Below are 26,767 nucleotides of genomic sequence, written 5' to 3'. Positions count from 1 at the left end.
GGGTTGACGAACGAGTGCACGAAGGCGATGTGCAGTGTCACCTCGTGCGGCAGACCGGCGCGTCGACCTGACGGCAGCAGAGAGAAGCCTGCGCATCGTCAACCAGTCGACGTCAGGCTGGCCCGGCGACACACTAGGGACCCGGACACTGCAACCATGCGCGGGGACCAGGACACCGCAGACACGCCAGGGGACCCGGACACTGCAGACACGTCGGGGACCCGGATGCTACAACCACGCCCAAGATCTTTGGGCTGCGCATGCGGGAAGATGATGGTGAGCACGAATTCGACATTTGACACTCATGACTCGAGTTTTACGCGACTCAACACCGCCACCTCCATTGGCTCTTCCAGCCTGCCTCGTCCTCGCCCATCTGCGTATTTCTCCCTAATGCGTCGCCGACAGTGCCAAACCACATTCGGCGGCTGGCGGCCGTAGTCGGGTCACGCGTGCCGCCAGGCCCTGCTGCCCGCCCTCGGCCGTGGCTGCAGCGGCCCGGTCTCCCGCCAGGCCCTGCTGCCCGCCCTCGGCCGTGCCTGCAGCGGCCCAGTCTCCCGCCAGGCCCTCCTGCCCGCCCTCGGCCGTGCCTGCAGCGGCCCAGTCTCGGCCGCCGCGGAGCCGGCCTGGGGGCCGAACACGCTCGAGACGGGCCGCCGATGGTGCGGCGCATCGGTGGGCGGTCGCGCCGGCCGTAAAAACGTCCGGCGAAGACCGCCTCCGGCCCGGCAACGGCCGCCGGAAGTTCCCCACTTCCGGCTCCTCGGGGGACGCTCCGAGGCCGATTTGAGTCAGGGGCCGAGGCCGGAATCTCGGAGGTTGGGTCATGACCCGACGGAACGCAGAACGTCGAATTTAGAAACAGGCGAGGGGTTTTTACGTGCAGGGTGCTTCGAAGTTCTTCGGCGACATGTCTGGAACGTTGGGAGTGCTTGCGGAATTCTTGGCTGTGTTTGATGCTAGGGACTTCTGCAATTGCTGGTTTGCGTCACTAAATTCCAGATCTTTAGCCGGCGGTGGAGCGACAGTTGCATGAGCTTTTGAAGTCGTGGCATGCTTAATCAGGTGCTGTCACTGGCAGGCAACTACACACGAAGTAGATTTTACGTGCATCTCATGCCTCTGAATGGACGGAAGTGGCGTACAGCGTTCGAAGTTCGCCGAAATCGAGTACCGCGATGGGTCGCTTTCTCCCGTTGCCGTGTTGGTACTTCTGTCAAATCTATGGGGTCACATAAGGACACTACATCGGTTACGGTTAATCCCTCTTTGATTGAGGTGGCGATGCTATGGTTTCGGGGGATTTCATTATTCATGCACGGTTTAGGGAATGACGTTGACAGCTCGTGAGCTTGAATGATCGCCGCTCCCGGCGTCAAGAGCTGTACAGCCCCGCCTGCGCTCGATGGGCCCCGTTGTCAGTGGCTTGGCTTCAGGCCGGCCCGGCCCCGACGCCCGGCGGGCCAGACGCCTGCTACGGACGCAGCCGCCACTCTGACTCCCACCCAGCTGACCAACAAACTGGCCCCGCCGGCGGGGTTCAGACCGGGTGACCCACCTTCGTGACGCCCCCGTCCCCTGGTCACCCTGGGCCTGGTCAGTGTGAGCCCAGGTCAGCTCCCGATGCCCCGGCCTGGCCCGTCGGCTCACCTCCGGGCCTGGCCAGCGTGACCAGGAACAGCGGTCCCCAGAAGACGAGGTAGGCGATGACGATCACCACGAACATCTTGACACGCTCGATGCCCTCGCGCTCCATGCGCTGGATGTGTGTGCTGACCCGGCGCGGGTCCCTGCGACACGACCAGGAGCCGCATCAGACCCGCTGTTGCGCGCCTGCACGACTGCAGGTGCTCGGAAGTGGGTAAGTGGTCTGAGGAGATCCGCGGTCAGCGTCGGTAGCCGTCCCAAACTTCCCGGAGGTCCCCGGAGAAGACCAGCCGCCAGGAGTCACACCGGTGATGAAGACCAGCCGCCAGGAGTCACGCCGGTGATGTGGGCTGGGACTGTTGGACTGATGGACCTGGGAGAAGTGGCATTACTGCTCGGTACGGTGCATTGCGGCCTGATGCGGTACCCGGATGCCGAGAGAGCCCGCACGCAAGGGGAGCACTGAGCTCAGGTCACCACAGTTGCGAACGTCACTGTTACGACAGAGGCTCGGGGACCGTGGTCGAGTGCGCCGACCAGACCGGACCGCCGTGCTGCCGTTCGCGCAGGGGCTCGGGGACCGTGGTCGAGTGCGCTGACCAGGCCGGACCGCCGTGCTGCCGTTCGCGTTGCGGCACAAGCATCTTGGATGAGGGACCGCCTGAACAGTGCGGCGGTCAGAGCTGCGCGTGTGTGCATGCATTGCCGGAGGGGCGTCATGCCCATCCCGCGGTCGTTCCCTGTCGCCGTCGCGCCGCTGACTGCCGTGTTTTCCAGCCGTGTTCCTCGCTAGCCGGGCCGTCCGTCCGGATGTTTTTGTCGGCGCGGTGACGACAGACGGCCGTATTATTTTCCGGACGCCGGCCCGGCCCATCGCCGAATGGGCCGCGTGTCCCCCGACAAGTTGTCCCGTTACGGAAGGCAGCCCGGCCAGGCGCGCCATCGCCGTCCGGCCGCCGGAGCCGGGCGCCGAGCCGAATCGTTTCTGCGACCGGCTTTATCGGGTCGGACTTCTGTGTACCTGCCAGACCTCGGTCAAACTTCACTTCGGTGGGCGGACCGGACAGGGTAAGAGCTTGTTTGGGCCGTGGTTCGGCTGGGTGCGGCTTTGTTTCCGGAGAATGGCAGGGCGCGGCGCTGTCACTGGGCTACGCTCCGCAGCCGGGCCTCATCTCACGCGGCTGGAGAGGATTGAACAACTCCCCGGGCGGCCATCAGTCGCCGGCAGGCTTTTTAGCCGGACTCTAACTGGCTGGTGGCAGCACACTCTCGCTGAGAGCAGCGTTGAGACCCACATGATTTACGGCGTGTTTTTGCTGGCTTTCGCGTGCTCCAGTGCCGCGCCGCTTCGCCGTCACCTCTCGTCTCCGCGAGGTCCCCACTCCTCGCTGCAGGCGCGTCGCTAGTTCACACCTCGTGCTGCGCCGCGCGGACAGCGAGCGCTTGGCTCGGCCGGGTTTGGGTCAGCCACAAGATGCAGTCCAAACTGATCCCACAGCGGTCCCATCGCGCCTCAGGCTGGGCCCAGAGCTGGCGCGCCGACGAGCCGCGTCCGGCCCGGCCTCGCAGCGACGCAACCGCGGCCGCCGTCCGGTGACGGGTCGGCCTCGCCACGTAAGGCCGCCCCTAATGGAAATGTCCGGTCGGACGGGCGCGGTCCGGCGGTGCCCGGTGCTCCCCGACGCCGCCCCATCGGCCGCGCCGTCAGCAGCTCGGCCGTCGTCGCCCGCGTCTCGCCCCGGGTGGCCGCGGCCAGCGCCGAGATAACACAAAACGACGCCGCGTGAAACCAAGGAGTGGCGCGATGGCGGGAAAGACATTAGGTGGGTGAGGGGACGCGGAAGTGGGCCGCTGGGCGACGCTTTTTGTGATATTGCGGCTGGGCTTGGGCCGTCGCTGGTTCAGCGCGGTGTAGAAGAGGCTCACAACGCACAGCTGGGAGTCAGAGAGCACGATCTTCGCATCGGAATAATCTGCAAAGTCGCTGAAGAGACGCATATAACCAATCAGTTCATGTCCGTGAAGTCTCCTGGCGTTAAGTGTCTAGTCGTCCCGGGAGCACGTGAATGCGGACGTTGTAACCTTGGTCATGGGACAAAAGACATGCTTCACGCGCCTGCTCGTCACTTTTGTCGCCAACAGTGCCCACTCTGGACCTCATCTGCTGTCGCCGACCGAGCCGGCTCTGGGTCTCACCTGTTGTCGCCGACCGAGTCGGCTTTGGGTCTCACCTGTTGTCTCCGACCGAGTCGGCTCCGGGTCTCACCTGTTGTCGCCGACCGAGTCGGCTCTGGGTCTCACCTGTTGTCTCCGACCGTGTCGGCTCTGGGTCTCACCTGTTGTCGCTGTCGGGCGCCGACACGCTGATCATGGTGGTCACCAGGCTGGCGATGCGTACCGCCTGCACGTTCGACTTGCCCAGGTCACGGTACAGTTTGTGCAGGTGGAAGATGGTCAGGATCACGCACAGCACGTTGATCATGATCCAGAGCACGTTGAGCACGTAGTGTCGCAGCGGACCGGCCACGAGCGGGCAGCTGGGCGCGTGGTGTTCCTCCTCGATGTTGGCCGCCAGTGCACCGGACAGGAAGGTCGGCCCCAGGTTGATGGTGATGCTGGCGAACCAGATCATGAAGCTGCCGAAGAGCACGCACTGCGGCGACTCCATGAGCAGAGGAATGTGCTCGTCCTCGTCCTCGTCGTCGGGCTGCAGAGGCGCGTCGTTCAGCACCGTCGTCAGCAGGTTGATGGTACTGGCTGTGACCAGCAGCAAGAAGGCCGTCTCCACCATGCTGCACTTGCCGACCGGCTGGCAGTTCAGGATGGAGACGCCCAGCGGGATCAGCAGCGTGGCGCGCACCATGTCCACCAGCGCCTGGTGGAACAGCAGACCCAGCGACCACCTGCGGCGCAGCACGGGCGGCACGCCGTCACGGCACGGCACGGCGGCGGGCAGCGGGCCACGTCGGACAGCAGACGCACCGAGCAAGAGGTGGCTACCGACGAGCCGAGGCTACCGGGTGTCAATTAACGTGTTAGTCCGTTGCCGCCTCCGCCTTTGGAGTGGATCAAGTGGAATCAAGTGGCGCTCAGCCAAATGAAGGTGTGCCCGCGGTCGGCGGCGACGCTAAGGCTCGTGGCCCGCGCGTCCGAGCCACCTGCGACGGTCGCAGACTGAGGGACGGACGGACGGATGCTGGCAGCGGCGCCCGCGGGACCCGCTGCTCGGAACGGCCGGCTTATGCAGTGTTGGCGCTGTCTCGGCGGAGGCTGGGCGGCCACCGCCGCTCGCAGCAAGCAGCAACGGACGGCGCTCCCACCCCGGCCAATCCTGCCGCCTTTGTCACTGCGCATCGAGAATTGACGGCCGGCCGCCGACGAGGATCCTCTCGCTGATTGAATTCATACGCGGCGGGGATAAATGTGCGGAGGCGCGGCCTGCTGGCGGGTGGCAGAGATCCGAGCCACCGACCTCGGCAGCAGGCATGTTTGATCGGGACAGCCGTCGGCCGCCCAGCTCGTGCCATATTACTCTTTCATTTGGCTGCCGACTCAAGATATTGATACGCGAAGACGCACCGGGCGTCATTCATCTCCAGCTGCCACATTTGTCAATGCTTATTGGAGGGAAGCAGTAATAGAAGAGATAATGGTTGTTGTGTGCCGCACCGGGTTCTGAGGGAGGTGAATTCCGAAGCTTGGCGTCTATGACGGCCTGCTGTTACACTGGACCCGCAAGGTAGATGCTGAAGACTTAAATAACCCCTTTATATTAACCCACCTGTCAGAAATGAAGCGATGAGATGCGTGTTGCTCTTGGCAGAATCACGCCTTGAGTGCTTTGAGTTCTCGTTACTCCCCTGATGATATCCCGCGAGACCCGCTCCTCAGCATCATTACATCCACTACCGCTGATTGTAGGCCATTCTCAGCTGGGCCGGGGTGTTACATGTAGATTGTAGGCCATTCTCAGCTGGGCCGGGATGTTACATGTAGATTGTAGGCCATTCTCAGCTGGGCCGGGGTGTTACATGTAGATTCAAACCAGACAGCGGAGACAAGGTGGGGGATTCATGAGCGCTAGACGACATCCGCCCTGAGGCCGAGTGTACGTCGACTCCCACAGGCGAGTTGTTGGGGAGGGGCGTGGGTTACTCTGGGATCGGTGGCGCTTTAAACACAGGTGGGAGAGGGCATACCTGGTGTGCCGCATGGAGAGAGGTCCCCCCCCCCGCCCCATGACGACGGAGCCGCTCCCGCCCCCAGCGCCGGCTGCCCACACCTTCGCTCATTCCTCCCCCCCCCCCCCACCCCCACCCCCAGCCGGTCCTCTCGGCGCCCCTCGCCGCCGGTCGCCGGACGCGCTCACCGGCGCAGGTAGCGCTTGCTGAGGATGAGGAACATGAGCACCAGGTTGGCGCCGACGCCGAGGCTGCCCAGTGTGAAGATGATGGCCGCCTCGGTGGTGCCGCCTGGGTGGCAGGTGAACGGCCGCGTGGCGTTGATGTGCGACTCGTTGCTGCGGTCGTAGCCGGCCACGCCGATCGGGTGCCGGTTCATGGCGGCCACCTGGCGGCAGAGGACGGAACCAGTCGCGTCTCCGTCCCGGGGTAGTCGAACATGGCGACACGCGCGCGTTTGGGTTTCATCCTATGTTCAGTCAGCCCCGTGTGTTCACACCTGATCTGTCTCTCTCTCTGTGTGTGTGTGTGTGTGTGTGTGTGTGATCTGGCTCTGTTTAACGAGGCAGCGCCTAGCACGCCGGTGATCTGACCTCGTGCTTATTTTTTGTAGGTCACGCTTGTGTTTCTTCTTCTATTGTTTGTTTTTTGTCCTGTCTACAAGTCATTTCGTAATGCATGTTTATCGATTACACGTCGCCCTTTTTCTGACGGCATCTCCCATCCCCCACGTGTCCCGTTCATGATCGGTGTAATCCATCAGCCGCCTCATGTCTGTACGTGTTCAGACGTGTTCAGACGTCTTCGAGGAAACCGTTCGGCACCATTTCTGGTCGAGGCTGTTTTACGACAAATGTCTTCTTTATCACCAAGTGATCGGTTCGGACAGAGTTTGTGTTCCACGTTCAAACCCTGTGGCTAGATCGAGACAAGCGTAAAATGTGTGTCATCCGCGCATCAGTGTCGTTGCTCGAATCGCTGAGGAATAATTTCAGCCGTGCACCTTGTCCTTGGGGACAGCCGGCTCTTCCACTTTCAGTAGTTAGTTTCATTAGTTGACGATGTTGCCAATGCTTCTTCTGCTCTCATGAAGATTTCGTGCCCCCTTATTAGCTACCTCAGAATTGTCATAGCTGACCTCCATCGACACTGTTGCGTACAAACAGGACCGCGTGCGTTTACAGACGAAAAACAGCTGCTGGGTTCCCTGTTTGCCATGCCGAATTGTTCGCCGCTTTGAAGACGGTATGTCGTCTTCTCATTTCCGTTGTAAGGGTCATGCCGGTAGATGTGCTAAGACGGCAAAAGCACGTCCGCACTAGAAGCCAACTATTTTTCGTCTTTTGTCAGATTTGACGGGATCAATGAGACACATTCTGTCTGTGGTGAATTCGGAAGTGGGTCGTCGGGATTTGATTCAGGGCGGCCATTGAAGTCGCGCCGCTCTCAATGCTTCGCCCACGCCCAGCGCTCGAACGCGTCTCATTTTGTCCACGCCGTTGAAAGGGAGGTTTAGCGAGCCGCCGGGGGTACTGGGCCACTTCGAACGGGTCGAATTTGGACGAAATTTGGACGAATCGATTCGCTGACGGGAGGGCGTCGATAGCCCAGACTTGGTCCGACACACCAGCATTAGAGACGGTCATTTCGGAGCCGCCCTGAACGGCGGCGCTGGCTAGTGTGGCCCCCGGTCACACCACAGCACCGAGCACCGAGCATGCGCCATGTCCCTGCCCTTGTGCTCCTCACTCCCGTCCTTCCCCCCCCCCCCCCTTCCGGTCTGACCCGGCGGCCTGGCGGGCAGCCCCGTGGCCGAGCCTGCGACCGCTAGCCGCCGTCGCCACTGCGCGGCGGCGACGGTGGTCATCCGAGGCTGCGTGGCGCGCCTCTATAACGCCGCTGATGCCTTCCCCGCTAGATTGGCCCATCGGCCAGACGGGAGATATCGATGGACCACCGCGGAGCCGCTGCCGTCGGCCGGGCGCGCCTGGGGCCGCTCCGCTGCTGGCCGTGTCATGCTCGGGCCGCTCCGCTGCTGGCCGTGTCATGCGTGGGCCGCTCCGCTGCTGGCCGTGTCATGCTCGGGCCGCTCCGCTGCTGGCCGTGTCATGCTTGGGCCGCTCCGCTGCTGGCCGTGTCATGCGTGGGCCGCTCCGCTGCTGGCCGTGTCATGCTCGGGCCGCTCCGCTGCTGGCCGTGTCATACTCGGGCCGCTCCGCTGCTGGCCGTGTCATGCTCGGGCCGTTCCGCTGCTGGCCATGTCATGCTCGGGCTGCTGCCGCGTCACGCTGCTGAGCACGGGCAGCGGGCCTCGGGACAGCCTGCAGTCACACTGGTGGTGGTGGTTTGGGCGACCCGCGCTAGCAAGTGGAGTCCAGTAACACCTGGTGGGAAGCCTCCCGCTTTGCGTGGTGTTTACCTGGTAATTTGTCTCCTTATTTGCGTATTTCCTTTCCCATCCATTCCATAGTTTTTTGTTTTTCTGCGTAGCCCACATCCACTCCAGTCCACCCTTGAGAAGCCCTGGCCATCCCTGTACATCTTCAGAAAGACACTGGAAGGCTGACCGACGCTATTCCGCGTGCAGACGCGTTGTCCCGTGTGGCTTGCGCTCTCAGGCGGCGACAGCGGCGTTGTCCCGCACGGCCTGCGCTCCCAGGCGGCGACAGCGGCGTTGTCCCGTGTGGCTTGCGCTTTCAGGCGGCGACAGCGGCGTTGTCCCGTACGGCCTGCGCTCTCAGGGGGCGACAGCGGCGTTGTCCCGTGTGGCTTGCGCTCCCAGGCGGCGACAGCGGCGTTGTCCCGCACGGCCTGCGCTCCCAGGCGGCGACAGCGGCGTTGTCCCGTGTGGCTTGCGCTTTCAGGCGGCGACAGCGGCATTGTCCCGTACGGCCTGCGCTCTCAGGCGGCGACAGCGGCGTTGTCCCGTGTGGCTTGCGCTCCCAGGCGGCGACAGCGGCGTTGTCCCGTGTGGCTTGCGCTCCCAGGCGGCGACAGCGGCGTTGTCCCGTGTGGCTTGCGCTCCCAGGCGGCGACAGCGGCGTTGTCCCGTGTGGCTTGCGCCCTCAGGGGACGGTGGTGGCCGGTCTTTGATCAGCCTCGTCTCGATGCCGTCCTCGGTGCAGCTGGTACAGGCTGTGACGCGTTATGGTCGCCGCGCCGGCTGGCGCTTGTCCCGGCTCCCCCGGAAGGGAGCGGCCGCGAGAGCCGCCAGATGACCCCGCGAACCGGCGGGGCCGGTGCCGCGAACACGACCCCGGCGGTGCCGGAGTCGTGACCGGCGGGGCCGGAGTCGTGACCGGCGGGGCCGGAGTCGCGACCGGCGGGCCGGAGTCGTGACCGGCGGGCCGGAGCCGTGACCGGCGGTGCCGGAGTCGTGACCGGCGGGGCCGGAGTCGTGGCCGGCGGGGCCGGAGTCGTGACCGGCGGGCCGGAGTCGTGACCGGCGGGCTGGAGCCGTGACCGGCGGGCCGGAGCCGTGACCGGCGGGCCGGAGCCGTGACCGGCGGTGCTGGAGCCGTGACCGGCGTCTCGGCTCTGTCACACTCGCTCCGTGGCGAGGCGGCCTGGGTCGGCGTCAGAGGCGTCGGCCCTGGGACGGCTGCGGGCGGCTGCCGTGTGTAGCTCACGCTGTGGCGGCTGATGTCCTCCAGGCTCGGCGTATGAGGGGGTGGGGACGGAGGGATGTCCTCAAAATGTTTTTTTCGGATTGTCCCCAAGAGTGCGATCCCACACTGGGCGTTCATTTCTTTACCTGCATTATCGTCGCGGCGTTATCTTGATTTCCTCGGAGAGAGGGTGAGCCACGGCCCAGCCAGCGGCCGGGCGTGCGAGAGGGGCGCCGTCGGCGCAGGGACGGCTGTCGCCGCTGGACCGGGTGGTCGGAAATGGGCTCGGCCAAATCAGCCGGCAGCGGTGGCGCATGCTGCTATTGATGGCCGCCGCGCCAGCCGTGCTGATTGTAACGGCTACAGCCCACCCGGACACGAAAGGGCACTCCAGCAGCCGCGGACGCCAGACGGCCGGGCAGGCGCGGCCACCTAAAGCCCGAATAATCGCAGTCGATAAGCCTCTGAGCCTTTTGGTCGGTCCGGCGCGTGACTGTGTTTATTTGGATCGCGGCGTGGCTTGGCGGCACGTGGGCTCTGCCGCTCCGCTTTTGGGAGCACGCGGGCTCCGCTGCTCCGCTTTTTGGACCGCCCGCGCTCACCAGCTCCCATTGGTATTCGGCACTTTCCCAAAACACGTTGTCCCACGGCATTGCTGTTGTTGATCCCGTTGGTATAGAGGGGTTACAGAGAAAGGAAAAAAACCGAAGCTAAGGATGCAAGGGAGGACCAGGAAGGGCAAGTGGCATGGGGCAGATGGAGCTGGGGAAGCCGGGTGATTATTAGCTGCTGGTTAATGACTAACGTGAAGGCCCCGTCTACAACCAGAGCTTCAGCTTGCCAGCATCACGGTCGCGTCGTTAGGCTGGCGTGGCTGCGAACGGTGCTGAAGCTGAGGCTGAACACCATCGCGTGCGTGTGAACGCGCCGCCGCGCCGGGCAGTCGTCCGCAGGTTGGAGCTGAAATCCGGCAGGAGTTTGGTAGAGGGAGAGCGAGTCATGAATTCTTCGGTCTTTGAAATACCAGGCGGGCTGCCGAGTAATGGGTCCGGAGATTGAGTCATTATTCCGGCCCATATAACTGTTCGAAATGAGTGCGACGGTTGTCTGTTCTCCCGCTTGTTGGAATGTATAGCGATGTTCGACCCGCTTTGTGGGCATCGAACGAATATTTATTGGCCGAGTGAATCGTAGCCGAGATTGTAAATCCTTCGCCATTTCCATTTCCTTTGGTTTTCTTTTATTTTTAGTGTGCGCCCAATAAAAGTGTCCAGAATTTGTGCACAAAATGCCAAACGTGGTTGATTAATTTCCGCCTGTAAGTGAGCACGCAGTGCCTCAGTCCGGCTGTGAAATTGAGACATTGCTGCATCTGTGCACGGGGTTCGGCGGTTTGTGTAGTCTTCACTGCCGCGTATTCCAGCCGGGTTCTCAGAGTTTGTGTAGTCTTCACTGCCGCGTACTCTAGCCGGGTTCTCAGAGTTTGCCTTGCGCACCGACAGAACATTAGCGCTTGCAGTGCGGAACATTGTGGCATTAGGGCCATTTTCATTCGTTAACTATGCCGAATCGTGCTGAGTGCATCGATCTATCGCGCCGGACCAGGCCGGCTTGATGACTGCCATGACTGCGGCCGAAACGACGCCCTCCGCACCCGGTCAGCGGTCCCACACGCGGTCAACGGTCCCACACCCATCCCACACGCGGTCAACGGTCCCACACCAAGTCAGCGGTCCCACACCCGGTCAGCGCCCCACACCTGATCAGCGGTCCCACACCTGGTCAGCGGTCCCACACTTGATCAGCGGTCCCACACCTGGTCAGCGGTCCCACACCTGGTCAGCGGTCCCACACCTGGTCAGCGGTCCCACACGCGGTCAGCGGTCCCACACCCAGTCAGCGGCCCCACACCCGGTCAGCGGTCCCACACCCGTTCAGCGGGACGGAGTTGGCGCTCCATAAAAGGACGGGTGGGATGGTGACGTGCGGGGGCGTGCCTTGAATGAAAATTTACAAAGGGATCAGCATTTCGCCGCGGTCCGCCGCCCGGCCGACAGGGCCGTGGTCACGCCGGCGGCGGACGGACGGACCGCCGTCTGTCGGCCCCAGCTGCTGCTGCTGCTGGGCTCTGAATGAGGCTTGTAGCGGCGGCGGCCTGGCCGGCGGCCCGAGCCGATGAGCGGACCGTCCGGTGCCTAATGCCCCGGACCGTATCGGCGTCGGGATGAGACGGCCGCGCCGCCGGCCGAAGGGAGAAGCATCGCCGATGGTGCATTAGTGAGGGTCGCGTCGTTGGAATGGGGTATCGATAACGCCGCTGGCAATGGGTGTGTCCTCTCGACGGGCGGCGTATATTGGCGGGAGGGGCGGGTGTACCCAAGGCGGAGGGGTGGCTGGACGGGGGCGTCCGGCCACCCCCTCCGGGCGTGTGTGGCCGGCTGCGGCAGGGGGGCAGCGTAACGCTCGCCTGTAGTCCGGGCGCCTCTGGCGGCAGACCCTCGCCGCATGGCATTCAGCGCCAGCTCCGAACTTAAATCTGCGTCTGAAAGTTGACGCAAGCCGCCCGGCTTCGGAGCGGCGCGACATCCGCTGGACCGAGCGGGTTCGGCGCTGCCGCCGGAGGCTTTCCCGTGGCTCGGCACCGGCGCCGGCGCCGGCGGCGCTGCTGGGTGCCCCCCGGGTCGGCAGGCTACCATCGTGCCTGGCCCCAATCGGTCGAGCGTGGCGGGCGGCGCCGGCGATTTAGCCGGCTCGCCGCGGCGACAAATCAGCGCCTTCCGTGAGCGGTCGCCACCGGCCGACCGAGATAGACGGCCGGCGGGGCGCGGCGGGGCAGGCCGAGCCTGTCGCGGTGGCTCGCTGATCTAGGAGCGCTGGCGGCGGCGCCGGCCGATCCGCCGTGGACGCGTGACGGCGTCGTGACGCCGTGTCCGATGCGGCGCCGGGACGCTGTGTCCAGTGCGGCGCCGGGACGCCGTGCGGGCCCGACAGCACGCTGGCCGGCTGTTGGTGGTCGGTTTACGATGATCCAGCTGAGGCGGGAGAGCCCAGCCGCCGCTCGGGTCGATCACGCCATCAATTTGCTCAGCTCCCACCGGTACCATGGACTGTGTTTACGGAACGCCGAGCGCCGGCACACCGGTCGTTTTCTATCATTGCCTGCGCATGCATACATCCGCAGCGGCGTTAGGTTATGAAAATTCCTAGCTGAACAAAGGTGTCTGCGGTGATCAGTTGTACACTTCGACAGCATTTACATACTTGATGAAGGCTGGATTTGTGATGGCATCACGCTGGTATTGTAACGTTCTTAATAAGTTAAATGGTTGGTTCCACGTTCCATCTAAATATCTGGCAAACGATCTTTGAGACGTTTTCGCCACATTATGACACCGAGCGCAGCTCTGACGATCGTTCAGGGACCAGCCGGAGGTCGTGGCTGACAGCTTCCTCGCCGCGCTATGCCGGCACGTGCGCCTGTGCCGTTCTGGCGGGGCGCCCGCTCGGCGCCGGACCTCCGTCGGCCGCGCTCTCACCTGGTGTTACGCGGCGGGGCGGCTTCGGCGTGCCCTCCGGCGCATGACGAGCCGGGTCGGGCGGAGCGGAGCGGGCTCGGCGGCCGGATCGGCTCCGAACGGGGCGGACGGCGGCGCGCGACTGGCCTAGCCGCCGCCGGGTCCTGGCGCCTCGTTCCGACCGACGAGCGCCGCCCACCGGCGCACTGACGGCCGGCAGCGCGCTCCTGAAGCCGCTGACGGCCGGCGGCGCGCTCCTGAAGCCGCTGACGGCCGGTGGCGCGCTCCTGAAGCCGCTGACGACCGGTGGCGCGCTCCGGGGGTAACTGGCGACCGGTAACGCGCTCCTGGAGCCGCTGACGACTGGTGGCGCGCTCCGGGGGTAACTGGCGACCGGTAACGCGCTGCTGGAGCCGCTGATGACTGGTGACGCGCTCCTGGGGTAACTGGCGACCGGTAGCGCGCTCCTGGAGCCGCTGACGACTGGTGGCGCGCTCCGGGGATAACTGGCGACCGGTAACGCGCCCCTCGGGCCACTGACGCCCGGCGGCGTGCTCCTTGGGCCGCTGACGACTTGCGGTGCGCTCCTGGGGCCACTGACGGCCGGCGGTGCGTTCCTGGCGTTACTCAGGTGTGGCCTAACCCGTCCGACCGGTAGATGGTGGCCCACATGTGCCAGCCTCCAGATCGGCGATCAAACAAGCTCCAGCCTTTCCACGTGATCGGCGCTTGGACCGTTCGGTGACAGGCCTGCTGCCGCCGTGCTTCTGTAACGGGTCCCGTGCTGCTGCTGCCCTCACCGCACCGAGCCGGCGACATGCTGAATTACCATAACCCCAGTCGCTTGCCACCTGGCCGCTCTGCAACAGCCAGCAGCTGTGCAGTCGTACCGCTTACCCCAGGGTGGCTGCTGCGCGACTTAAGTCGTGGCGCTCGGTGCGGGTCTGCCGGCGGGCGTCCTCGCCGAGCCCGCTGGCGGCCCCGCTGCTGCGCGACCTTAAGTCGTGGCGCTCGGTGCGGGTCTGTCGGCGGGCGTCCTCGCCGAGCCCGCTGGCGGCCCCGCTGCTGCGCGACCTTAAGTCGTGGCGCTCGGTGCGGGTCTGTCGGCGGGCGTCCTCGCCGAGCCCGCTGGCGGCCCCGCTGCTGCGCGACCTTAAGCCGTAGCGCTCGGTGCGGGTCTGCCGGCGGGCGTCCTCACCGAGCCCGCTGGCGGCCCCGCTGCTGCGCGACCTTAAGTTGTGGCGCTCGGTGCGGGTCTGTCGGCGGGCGTCCTCGCCGAGCCCGCTGGCGGCCCCGCTGCTGCGCGACCTTAAGCCGTGGCGCTCGGTGCGGGTCTGCCGGCGGGCGTCCTCACCGAGCCCGCTGGCGGCCCTGCTGCTGCGCGACCTTAAGTTGTGGCGCTCGGTGCAGGTCTGCCGGCGCCTTCTCGCCGAGCCCGCAGGCGGCCCCCGCTGCTGCGCGACCTTAAGTCGTGGCGCTCGGTGCAGGTCTGCCGGCGCCTTCTCGCCGAGCCCGCAGGCGGCCCCGCTGCTGCGCGACCTTAAGCCGTGGCGCTCGGTGCAGGTCTACCGGCGGGCGTCCTCACCGAGCCCGCGGGCGGCCTCGCTGCTGCCGCCGGCCGGCGTCGGGGCCATGTATCGGATGTCGCCGGCCGGCGTCCCGCAGCTGCTGCGGCCATGTCCGCCCCGCCGCCCCGCCGCCCCGCCGCCTCGACCGTCATTTGGCGGCGCGGTATGGTAATGGCGCGGCGGCGGCTCGGCGGCGGCGGGACGAGACAGGTGCCAGCCCGTAACGAGGCGGCCGCTGTCCGCGGCGGCGCGGCGGCGGTGGCGTGGTCTCCCGCCGCCGCCGTCGCCGATCGGCTGCGGAGGCGGCTTGCGATGGCTTACTGTGGGTCGAGTGAGAACCGTCGGCCTCGAGCTGTCGTAAGTTCGAAAGTGCCCGGAGTAGTTTAGGAGGAGCGTTCGTCCAGATTGTAGAATGGATGGGCGACCCTGCTGGCCCGCACCGTCCCGCAGGTCCTGGAGGTCAGGCGCTGTCTTTGTGACCTCCGGGCCCTCGGTGTGGCGTCGGAACGATCCCCAGCTCCCTGAGGCGGACACTCGGACGTCTCTGGTGTTCTTGATCCGCGTTTGCTGGTGAACTCTCGGGTGGCCTAGGCTTCGGTGCATCCGGCCAGGCCGCGCTCGGGTCTCGGGCTCACAGGCTTAGCGAAGTTTTCACATTCGCGGTGATGACGCTTCTGTGGCACGTGCGCGGAAGCCTGGTGACCGGTGGTGCCTGAACCGTCAGGCCAGCGCCTCGGCGCACCACCCCGACCGCCGTGATCCGTACCGCGGCTGTTCTGCCGGCTCAGAAGCGCTCTCTGGCCGGTTATGGGCATCGTTAACGCCGTACCGGCAGGCATCGCTGTGTTAGCGACTCCTCTTGTTTCGCGCGTCGGAAGTGAATGTCATTCTCTGGGAAGCAGTCGCAGTCAGGTCCCCAGTAGCTGCAGAGCGTGGGTGCCAGAGAGTGGGCTTATTTAGTTGGGTGCGCGTGGGTTTATTATGGAAGCTTGGAACGATCGCTGCCGGCAGGCGTGCTTTGCTTGGGATGCGGAGATCGTGATGTATGTCTTCAGCTGTGGCGGTGCTATTCAAGTAAGAAACAAGTTATGGGCGCCTTAGCACCAGACCGCGTCACGACTAAAACCCAAATCGTCGCTGCCATTATCGCCTCCGGTCCCATCGGCTATGGCTTATTGACGCTGCTTGGCTTGTGCCACACCACCTGGGGGCGCCGGAGGTGAACGAGCGCCCGGCCGACAGCTCATGACGCCGCAAATCCAGCATGGCCGTGGGTGTGACGTCAGCGTGTTCACGGCGTCATCAGCGGTGTGTTGTCGCTGTTAGTAATGTGCTGCCTTGGCGTTAGTGATGTCATTATCGCCAGCGCCGCGCCGCTGCTGCACAGGTAATTTATGCTTGCGTCTATTGCAACGCGCCTGGGCTGGCTGGAGTGGCTGCTATTATCTTACTAGAAATGCTTTGTATTACGATTTTGCTGGGACCTTGTGCGCATCTGCTGTGATTTGCTGGGGTCGTTTGCACGTCTGTTACGCTCCTGCTGAACGGGCAGGCGCATCGATCGAGTCACAGCTGGACTGATAAGTGCGCCTGTTTTGAACCTACTTGACTGATTGGTCCGTTTTCTGTATGTTCACCCGGTGCCTTTGTTGCGATGCGGCAGGACTGGGGTACTTCTTTGTTGGCACCGCCGGCATTAGTGGACGTTTTCGCAGAAAGCGTACCGCGTTATGTACATACCTAAGTATTTCAAAGTGGTTCAAAAAATGCGGGTTAAGTATTCGTGTGCTATGTGGTTCCAACCGTCGTTTCTCGTTTCAAGCAGCTGGCATGAGTTAAAGGAACGGTCGTAGTCAGAAATAGTTTTTACCTGGGCGCAGTGACCTCCGACGTCGGCGTGCCCTTAAATTAAAAGCATTATCATTATTAGGGCCCCTTACCAGCATACCACATTCCCACTGAGTTCAGGATGTTTGAAATGTTCTCAAATAGTGTGCACAAAAGTTGTCATGAAAGTGGCCATTGGGTGGGAGGCCAGACGTTGCGAATGACGTCAGCGGTTGGTGCTTCGGACCAGGGTTGGACAGCGCTGTAGCCCTACCCGGTGTCAGCAACATCGGGCCCGATGCCCGGTGTCAGCGACATCGGGCCCGATGCCCGGTGTCAGAGGCATCGGGCCTCGATGCCCGGTGTCAGCGGCATCGGGCCCGATGCCCGGTGTCAGCGGCATCGGGCCCCGAGCCCGGCCGACCTCTGCGTCCCGTCCGGAGCGGGGCGACGCTGGGGAGTACACCACGCCGGGGTGTGTTCCCCGCCTGCACCGCCGCCGCCGCCGCCGCCGCCGCCGCCGCTGTCGGCTCGCCCGGGCCGGACCGCCCTGATGAAGAGTGTCGGGGCTAGCTGTCAGCGGGGCCGGTCCATTAGTCATGACCGCCTGGCGTCCGCGGCGACGACGGCGGCGGCGCGCACACAGCCGAGAAATCGGCCGCAGCGAATCGAAGTCGATACGCAGCGTTTGCCACGCACGACTGGTGTCCAGTGCCGGCTCTGGCGTAGACAGGCCACCACGCCAATGGTTGGTCCATCGCACCACTCGTTAGTCCACCATGTCACTTGTTAGTCCACCGCGCCACTCGTTGGTCCACCACGCCACTCGTCAGTCCACCACAGCACTCGTTAGTTCACCATAGCGCTTGTTAGTCTACCGCACCACTCGTTAGTGATGTGCGGTCATGAAGGCCCACGCGCGTTTCTGCGTGCTGTGTAGTCGTTCATGTGTGCCGCTGGCAAGGTGTCGGCTTGCAGTTTCCTCTGAAATGTTATGCATGACGATCTCATTAGCGGATTGCGTCCTTCTAGATCAATAGCAACGGCACAGGAGTACATGGCCGACCTGCCGTGTTTGGGTGCATTGGGGTCACCCAGATGCCTGCAGTTCACAACATGATCGCAGTTCGCATCGCACGGCTTTATGATAAACGGTGATTAAAACTATTCCGTGGCTGGCAGCCATTTGCGAGATCATTACCCAATTTTTAGATGGGTTTATCGGGTCTTCAGGAATTGCAGCATCTGCTGTTGTATTGTGGAAACGCTGGATGCCTGCCTCGTTGGTCGATGGACGATTTAATGGCAATACCTCATTCATGGGAAACACCAATGTATTGCCGACTGACAGCCAAGTTTGGTGTAAAACACTCCCGCAGATGGTTTATACATTATCGGCACTGATGACGTCAAAAGGATGACGATCCGTTCGAAATGGTGCCGTAAACGCAGCCAGCAGCCATGGCCCGCCAATGAACTCCCGGGATCCTGGTGCTGTCCGAAAAGACTCAGCCCGGAGAGCATGTACAGATGTGGTGACCGGTTTTTACGCTAAGGTACTGTGTTTTGGGGAAATGTTCAGCGTAGGACGGGGTTCTTTCTTATACTTGTTTTGCCAGAGTGCGCCACTCGTTATTCTTAATATGGTAGTAAAAGAAAAGCTCCCATTTAACGGTTCGTTAATGGACACTAACAGTCGGAATGTCATGGTCGTGCTGAGCCTAATTCGTCTCTCGTATTTTGATGAACGTTTTTATGCTCTCGTTCCATTGCCATTTGTTCAATAGCATCGCTTTTCTATGGCTTTAGAGTCCTATTAGACATCCAGAACTGTTGGAGCTTCCGCGCTATCCGTCGGGCCACGTCATGTCCACTGACATGGCCCATGCCATTGGATCGCTTGCTGAAATTTGGGTACAAAAGACACTAGGGTTTGGTCGCCCGCTGGTGCGTTATGGTGATCGGGAAGACCACGAGCTGAGAATGTCCTGAACGCGTTGAAGATATTTTATGCCGTGCTGCTGGGTGTGATGGACACATATTTCCGGCCGTCGTTCACTGTTGGCAAAGGGACCCCGATGACCCTGACCTGACCTGGCCCTGGCGACCTGGGCGATCCTGCGCTCCAGACTGTCAACGTGTAGAGCGGCTGGCATGACCCGTCCCAATGTTGAAAAGGTACGCGTCTCCGCCCGAGAGCAGTCTGTCGGCAGCAGCAGCAGCAGCAGTCTGTCGGCCAGGAGCAGTGACAGCTTATTTGGTTTCCCGATTGGGAGGCGGGTGTCACCGCCCATGTGACGTCCACGGCCAACGCCGAAGCGCCTTTTCCTTCCGGGCAAACGGGTGTCACCGGCCATGTAATGCCCCTTCCGGCCGGGGAGGTGGGTGTCACCGCCGGTGTGACGCTCGGGTCGGGGGGGGGGACGGTGTAACGCCCCCCGCCGGGGACTTGGGTGTCACTGCCGGTGTGACGCCCGCTGGTCCGCCGGCCGGCTCAGCTCGTGTGACGGGCGTGCGCCGCAGGGAATGACGGATGGCCGCAGTCGGCCGACGGGCGGCCCGACACTGCTGATAGCAAACCGGCACCCTGGGGAGCCGCGCGGTCGCCGTCACCACGGGCCCCGGCGGCGTGCTCCTCCCAAGGGCCATCCGTTCTCCGGCCTCTGTACGGCCGGCCTCCGCCGCCGAGCTCGCCGCCGAACTCGCCGCCGAACTCGCCGCTGAGCTCGCCGCCGAACTCGCCGCCGAGCTCGCCGCCGAACTCGCCGCCGAGCTCGCCGCCAAACTCGCCGCCGGCACCTTTTGCGCTGCCGACTGATGCTGAGCAGGCCGCCGACGCCGTCTGCCCTTACAGACCGATGTCGGGCTGGCCGCCGGCGCCGTCTGCCCTACAGACCGATGCCGGGCTGGCCGCCGGCGCCGCCTGCTCTGCAGACCGATACCGGGCGCACGGCCGGCACGCGCCGGCGTAATCAATTAGCGATAAACGGCACGCCCCGCCTGCATGCCAAGAGCGGCCCAACATGGCGGAGGGGGCGTGGGACGCTCGCCCGCCGGCAAACGGCCTCGGAGCCGGAGACCACGGCGAATGGCGAACGGCCGCGGAAAGTGGACGACTTGGAACTGGGACAGGCTCTGATTATAACCTCGGGATGCTGTATGGATATGACATCAGGACCCAGCGCCCGGTCATTTTGCATGTGAGCCTACTTGAGTGACCACTTTCATTCAGGGCATAGCTTTGACGATCCTATCCTGAAATTGCAGAGCATTATTGATTCAGCTGAAAAGGCGGCCACTTCCACGCGTAATAGTAAAACATACTCAGATGACAGGCGCTCATAACTGGAGAAGTAGACATTGAGGGAAAAGTTTTACATACATCTTAGAGGTGCTGTTCATGTTCCAAAATTTCTGATTTCCCAAAATCTCCAAAGTGAAGTGTGGAATTAGTTTTGGACAGCTGAGTTTATTGCGTCGTGTCGACAAATGGTATGCATCTCAACTTACCTAAGGCTGCTCGTTTTCAAAACAATTGAGTCTGGAACATAAAGAAGTTGTTGGTAGACCAAATCAGAAAATGCTCCTTTTTGAAACATGAGATAAAAGCCCTCGCCATCAAACCCTCGAAACCCTCGAAACCCAACCCTCTATGGGACACATAACTTATAACTAGGAACGCGAGCCCCGATATCTTAATTTTCACGGCTCGCACCAGGTTTGGATCCCCGTTTTCTGGCTGCCACCTGCATTATTTAAGGTCAATTTTGTGAAACAGGACATTTTTGGACAACCGGATTTATTGTTAACTTTTGACGAACATCTGGCTCAGCTGTGGGCCTGGAATCGGACTTTGGGCAAGATCTTTCAGAGCACGGCTCTGATACAGCTGCGGTTAGTTTGTATGTTGGGAGGCGTAAACGTGCAAAAGATGTAGAAAATCACTCCGCAGAGAGTGAATGCCTTGAGGGGAAAATGCTTCAAACTCCTGCGCTACGTTTTAGCTGGCTCTTTACCTGGTGTTTATGTTTGATGCTTGCTTGCCCCTCGGAGCGCACACACTTTTGATTGGAATGTAACTTTTTGTTTGAATGTTCCTCGACTTTCGTGCAGCTGTCATTCAACACCAACCCAGACGCGGCCGAGCCCGGCCTCGGAGCTGGTCTGGGGAGTTTACTAGGCAGGTTTACTAGGCTCTGTGGAGGTGGTCTGGGGAGTTGCAGGTTTACTAGGCTCCGTGAGTACCCCGCGTCGTGCCCTGGTGACGTGCAGGTTTACTAGGCTCCGTGAGTACCCCGCGCTGTGCCCTGGTGACGTGTCGTGCCAGGCCCGGCCATTGCGTGCCCGCCGGTACAGTCTACCGGTGCAGTGTCTCCAGCTCGGAAGCCCGCCGGCACGGTGTACCGCGCCGGGGGGCTGCGGCGAGCCGGCCGAGCGGGCCGCAGCGCTTCGCGCTCGTTGATTTCCACCGTCGAGCGACGGTTGCGCCGAGCTTTCGCGGCGGGCGGCCAGGGTGCAGTTGCCTGGAGCCTAGAGTTCGTGACTGCCGCTGTTATGGGTCGGACACGGATCTGAGTGTGCTGCCACGAGACTACAGCAGCCGCGCGTCCTGCGGCCGCCGTTGGCCAGCTGGGCGCCATCATCCAGTGATTACCCCGCACCGCTGGGCCGTCGGAGCTCTTTCTGGCCGTAGGTGAGAGGTCATGACGCCCTGCGGGGACATCGGCGCCACTCTAAAATGGCCTTTTATGGGCCTTAACCTTGATGCGGGGCCATCGTCGGGGATATATGCGGTGCCCTCTCACGCGTCTGCTGACCGGGTCTGATGACGCTCTCCATCCGCATTAAGCGTGGTTTAACATCGTGATACGGGGTGGTGTATAGCAATTCCCTATGCTCCTTGCGAATTTCGCAAGCGAACATGACCCATGCCTGTGCCCCGTTCATAATCCTCACAGTGCACGCTGTAACACGCCGGCGCATGTCTCCCACATGGTAAGTGCCGCTGTATTTAGCACATACCGATTGCAGGCATTTCCATTTGATTGCACGCGGTGGCCGGGAGGGGGTCCGCCGTCCCTTTGCACTGTGCCGCAGGCGTGTCTGGGGTGTGTCGGCGGCGGCCGGGGCCGCCGGGTCGGCATCTGGCTGCCGCAGGCAGTCTTGGTCGCCGGGTCGGCCCGGGGGCTTGTCTGGGGTGTGTCGGCAGTGGTCTGGGCGGCTGGCAGCGGTCTGGCTGCCAGGGACAATCTTGGTCGCCGGGTCGGCCCGGAGGCCTGTCTGGGGTGGGTCGGCGTTGGTCTGGGCTGCTGGCAGCGGTCTGTTTGCCGCTGGCAGTCTTGGTCGCCGGATCAGCCCGGTGGCCTGGCTGAGGTGTTCCGGGTCAGCGATGTGGGGTGTGTCGGGTCGGCGGCCTGGGCTGCCGGCGACGGTCCCGGCTACCCAACTCTCGGCCCGCCCCCGGGCGACCCCGGGCGCAAATTAATGCATCTGCCCCTGGGAAATTAGTCATCATCGACCAGAGCGGCCCGTGCGCTTCCGATGATCTCTGGCTCCGCTCGGGCGGAAGAGATACCCTGAAAATCTGGCACACCCCGCACAGCGACACTATGTATAAATGCATCGCACCATGTGTGTATGAAGTGTTCAAACGGCGACAGTGCAGCGGTTTTGGTTCGTGTGTTGTGTAGGGAAAATATAGGTAAAAATAAATGATTCAGAGGCATACGCTTGTTTGTTCGTGTATAGAGAGAACTCCTTTGTTGAACCATATGGACGCAAGATATTTTTGAGTTCCAGCACTGGTCAGCCATCTAAAAAAGTACCAAGTTAGATTACGTTGCAATCGTCTGTCGACTGAAGTTGACGCGTTGACGTTACGCTACCCAGTTTAAACATAAAATCAGAAACGCATAATACATTTGTCACCAGCTTAAACGTACTCCACTTTGTTATAAAATGAAGATGTACTGTTTCTGATGAAGATTATGCTGTCTGGTATGGTTATGCGGCGCACATCTTATTACCTCGTGTGTTATCTCTCACTATGATGAGAATAGCGCTGGCCGGCCCTGGCTCCGCTGCTGACAATGGCTCACTGATCTAGCGTTGCTTAATTGCTTGGCGTGGTAAGCGAGTGCATTGCGTTTCCTGCAGCCATGTTTCACTTTTGTCGGTATTTATCATATCTGCAACTGGTGTGACATCTGCTGTTGATGAAATACCCTGCCATGGAGTGTTCCGGGATGCTGCCTGACATTTTGCTCAGTAGCGTTGACCTTTGAACCACAGCAAAACCTGTCGCAACTTTTTAAAAAAGCTGGGTCGAAGTCGGACAGCAAAACATATTTTTTCAACAGACTGGCGTAATCCGGCGGCTTGACTGGGGTCAAGGTTATCGCAGGAGAGGGGGGGGGGGAGTTTGGCCGCCGCCGGGATCGGTGCAGCCTTTAGTCCGGTCTCCGGGATCGGTGTAGCCTTTAGTCCGGTCTCCGGGATCGGTGCAGCCTTTAGTCCGGTCTCTCAACTGACTCCGCGGAGCTACGGCCAATGGGAGAGAGGCTCGCTGTGACGTCAGACTAGGCAGTACTGTAGCTTGTCAGGGCGATCTCGAAAAAATGATTTACGGTCTTCCGAGAAAATACTCCAGCTATCTGGTTTGGATCGTACACCTCAACAATCGCGTCTGTCTCTGTTGTTGTTGGCGTGGAAAATGAATTGTGATAGAGCCGAAGATTATCCCCAAGTGCGGATTGACGCACGCTTTCATGCTGACAGTAGCATTGCTAGTGCTGACTGGTCACTCGAACGATTTGGAAATGTCATTCATGACTTGATCTGTGGTAGCCTGTGTTTCTCTATTGTTTCAAGGTAGGCCGGAGTGCATTAGTCCTGTTCACGCGATATGCTAGAGTTACCGCCGTGACCGCATGACCAGGCCTCGGCAGTCCTGGAGAAGGCTCCTCATTTCTGTTTGTATGCCACCATCAAGTTATGAACAGCAATCTGTTTTCTACGAAATTCCGGCTGAATTCCTACGTTTAAAAGACGCACCTTCGATACATTTATGGGTACTGGTTGGAACAATATGTCAAGCAAACAGTGAAATTCACTATGAAAATACGTCACGCTTCTGTCTCGGGCCTTGGGGAAGGGCGAATGCGAGTGCCCGTAGCGAAACAATGTTTATCGAGTATTATGTTGCGAGGGCTTGAGTAATCGCTCCGCCTGATATCACTGATTTTTTAGTAAGCAAATTTCGAAAAGTATGCGCGGTGCTGGTCGTGAGGACTTTTTACTTAGCCGTATGCGATTGGAGCTGCCTTTAGGAGAGTACTGTACATGGGATCGCAGCCATGTGGGACTGGAGCAGCCTTTAGTACAGTACCGTGCATCGGGTGGCAGACATGTTTGCTCGGAGCAGCCTGTCACAGTGCCGTGCATCGCATGGCAGCCATGTTTGATCGGAGCAGCCTAGCACAGAGCCGTGCATCGGGTGAGAGCCATGTTTGAGCAGAGCAGCCTAGCACAGAGCTGTGCATCGCGTGGCAGCCAGTTTGATCGGAGCACAGTACCGTGCATCATGTGGCAGCCATGTTTGATCGGAGCAGCCTAGCACAGTACCGCGCATCGCGTGGCAGCCAGTTTGATCGGAGCACAGTACCGTGCATCATGTGGCAGCCATGTTTGATCGGAGCAGCCTAGCACAGTACCGTACATCGCGTGGCAGCCATGTTTGATCGGAGCACAGTACCGTGCATCACGTGGCAGCCATGTTTGATCGGAGCAGCCTAGCACAGTACCGTACATCGCGTGGCAGCCAGTCTGATCGGGGCACAGCACCGTGCATCATGTGGCAGCCATGTTTGATCGAAGCAGCCTAGCACAGTACCGTTCATTGCGTGGCAGCCAGTCTGATCGGGGCACAGCACCGTGCATCATGTGGCAGCCATGTTTGATCGGATCAGCCTAGCACAGTACCATGCATCGCGTGGCAGCCATTTGATCTGGGTACATTACCGGGCATCGCTTGGCAGCCAGATTGATCGGAGCACAGTACCGTGCATCGAGTGGCGGCCAGTTTGATCAGAGCACAGTACCGTGCATCGCGTGGCAGCCAGTTTGATCGGAGCACAGTACCATACATCGGGTGGCAGCCAGTTTGATCGGAGCACAGTACCGTGCATCGCGTAGCAGCCAGTTTGATCGGAGCACAGTACCATACATCGGGTGGCAGCCAGTTCGATCGGAGCGCAGTACCACACATCGGGTGGCAGTCAGTTTGATCGGAGCACAGTACCGTGCATCGGATGGCAGGATGCGGCAGCTTGGCTCGCGGATGATTCAGGTTTCTTGTTATCGGCAGAGTGCGCAAGGGTTCGGATTTTTTAGCGTCCACACGCCGAAGTTTTTATTTTGACTCTTGCTTAGCTGTATTCGTCCGTGGTCATGAGTCCTGTTGGCATGCTATGCTACTTCCATGATATGGTATTGCCGTAACATGTTTCAATGGAAACTTGACATCTGCTTTAACCAGCACTTACTGGCATATTGTAGCTTTTTTGTTTCCAATATATGGGCTCAAAATGTCGAAAAACAACGAAAGTTTTAGTTATCTTACTTACATTAAGCATTGCCTTTCTTCGTATGCCATCTTACGGTAAAGCTTTCAGCTCGATGCCGGATATTTGTCTCGGCCGTGATCAGTATTCCACCCCACGACCCGGCTGTGGGCTGGTGAAGGCCTCGGATGCGCCCTTGTGCCCGTCGCTTCCGCCGCGCATTCCCGTACTTTGACTCAATCCGCACAGGCGTGGCGTGCAGGTCGCGCCTGTGATTCCGATGCTGTATCGATTTAGCGCGGTCTCCGGCGGCGCGTGGCGTCGCTTTGTTGTCGGCATCGCACTGTAATGCTAATGCGCACCGTCTCGGTTTGGGCTGCGATGGACCGTGGCGGCCACGCCCCATTGCAGTTCCGACCGAACTGGTCACGGGCGCCCGGCATCGCCGGCGGTCGCGTCGCGTCAGGGCGCGAGCTCCCGGCAGCGGGTTCGTCTCGTCTGTTATGGAGTGTGGTCGGAGGAACGCGCATCGCGGGCGGTCCGTGAGGTGGGCCGCGCGACTGCAGTGTGCCACGCGGCAGACGTGGGGTTGGAGACATTCCCTGCATCATCCCGGCGTTGTACTGCTTAGGAGGCCGTGTTTCAAACGCGGCCTCGCATAAACGAACCGTGGGACTTACCAGTCGCAGCGTTGCGGTACAAATGGCTCCGGCGCTGAGATGACACCGCCAGTGTCACTGGCGTGACGTAGCGCGGGTGTGTGTTTCGCTGCCGTCCCGTCCCCGGTATACTGCGTCCGCAGTCATGCCTCCTACACGATCATAAGACATGACTTTTTGTGCGGGGCTGACAGACCACTGTAATTCGTTACAGCGAGCGTTGCGTCACTGTCCCCCCCCCCCCCCCCCCCGGCTCATCATCTCCCTGTCCGCTCGGGCCTCGGCGGTCTCCCCGAGCACGTTCATCACCTTAGCTATTCTTCATAGGCTCGTTGGCCGCATCGCCATCTCTCACAGATCTTGCAATTCCACTGCCCCCCCCCCCCCCCCTCCCCCTCCCCCGGCCCCTCCCTGCCCCGCCCGGCGCCCATCTCCTAGTCTGCCCGGCGCTCCCGCAGGCTATCCTAGGGCTGCCGGACCAGACCCCCTCCCCCCCCCCGTCTCCCGGGGGAGGGGGCGGCGGCCGTCTCATGACGCCGCGTAATGAAATACACGATCAGCAAGCGTAATGCGCGCCGGCCTGGTCTGATCTGTCGGCCGCCGCCGGCGTACACAGCCCCGCCCGGCCGTCGGCCCCAGCCGGAGGCGCAATCTGGGCCAGCCATCGGACGACCTCCCGGGGGCCACCTCCCGAGCACGGTCTGCTCGGGGAACAGGCCATCTGGGGAGGGCTGGGGGTACATTATGCGCGGAGTGAGAGGTGTATGTCATTCGAGTGGGCTGCGCGGTGGGGGTAGAAGTGGGTCGTGCGCTAAACCATTTCGCGAAGTATTCCGATGACGCTGTGAACTGTACGTAAGCCTCTCGCTTCGAGGAAAAGACGCCGGGAAAGTTTCGCTCAGTGTCACGCAAGCCACGGCGGGCGCGAGGCGCCATGCGCGTGAGTTTGGCACATCGAAGACCGCCGCAGGCGCGGCAGATTTGTGGGCGCCGCTGCAGGGCGCTCGCTCCCCGCAGGCGGCTGGCCGACCACCCGGTCCGCCTTTACAGTGTGACCTTGTCTCGTCCGCAGGCTGACCTGAGACGACACCTGGAGGAGGTGACCCGGGAGCTGGAGGAGCTGACCTGGGCGCAGGTCAGGTCGCACCTGCTGGCGCATGGCTCGCCCCCGGCCGAGGCAGAGAGCCGCTGCGCGCAGATC

General features: G+C 61.6%; 1 protein-coding gene across 1 annotated transcript in view; it reads left to right on the top strand.

The window, feature by feature from the left end:
* The window catches only part of LOC119103044 (midasin-like), a gene marked incomplete at its 3' end in the record, with an annotated part of 116,680 nt that extends 89,913 nt beyond the window's left edge, over nt 1-26,767 (top strand). Inside the window, 1 exon segment of the mRNA XM_037226494.1 lies at nt 26,639-26,767. Within this exon segment, the coding sequence (XP_037082389.1) occupies nt 26,639-26,767 (129 nt within the window).

Source organism: Pollicipes pollicipes, unplaced genomic scaffold, assembly GCF_011947565.3.
Source record: "Pollicipes pollicipes isolate AB1234 unplaced genomic scaffold, Ppol_2.1 Scaffold_5724;HRSCAF=6776_pilon_pilon_pilon, whole genome shotgun sequence".
NCBI lineage: Eukaryota > Metazoa > Arthropoda > Thecostraca > Pollicipedomorpha > Pollicipedidae > Pollicipes > Pollicipes pollicipes.
Note: the sequence above shows the minus strand (reverse complement) of the source record. Positions and strands in the feature narration are given on the sequence as shown.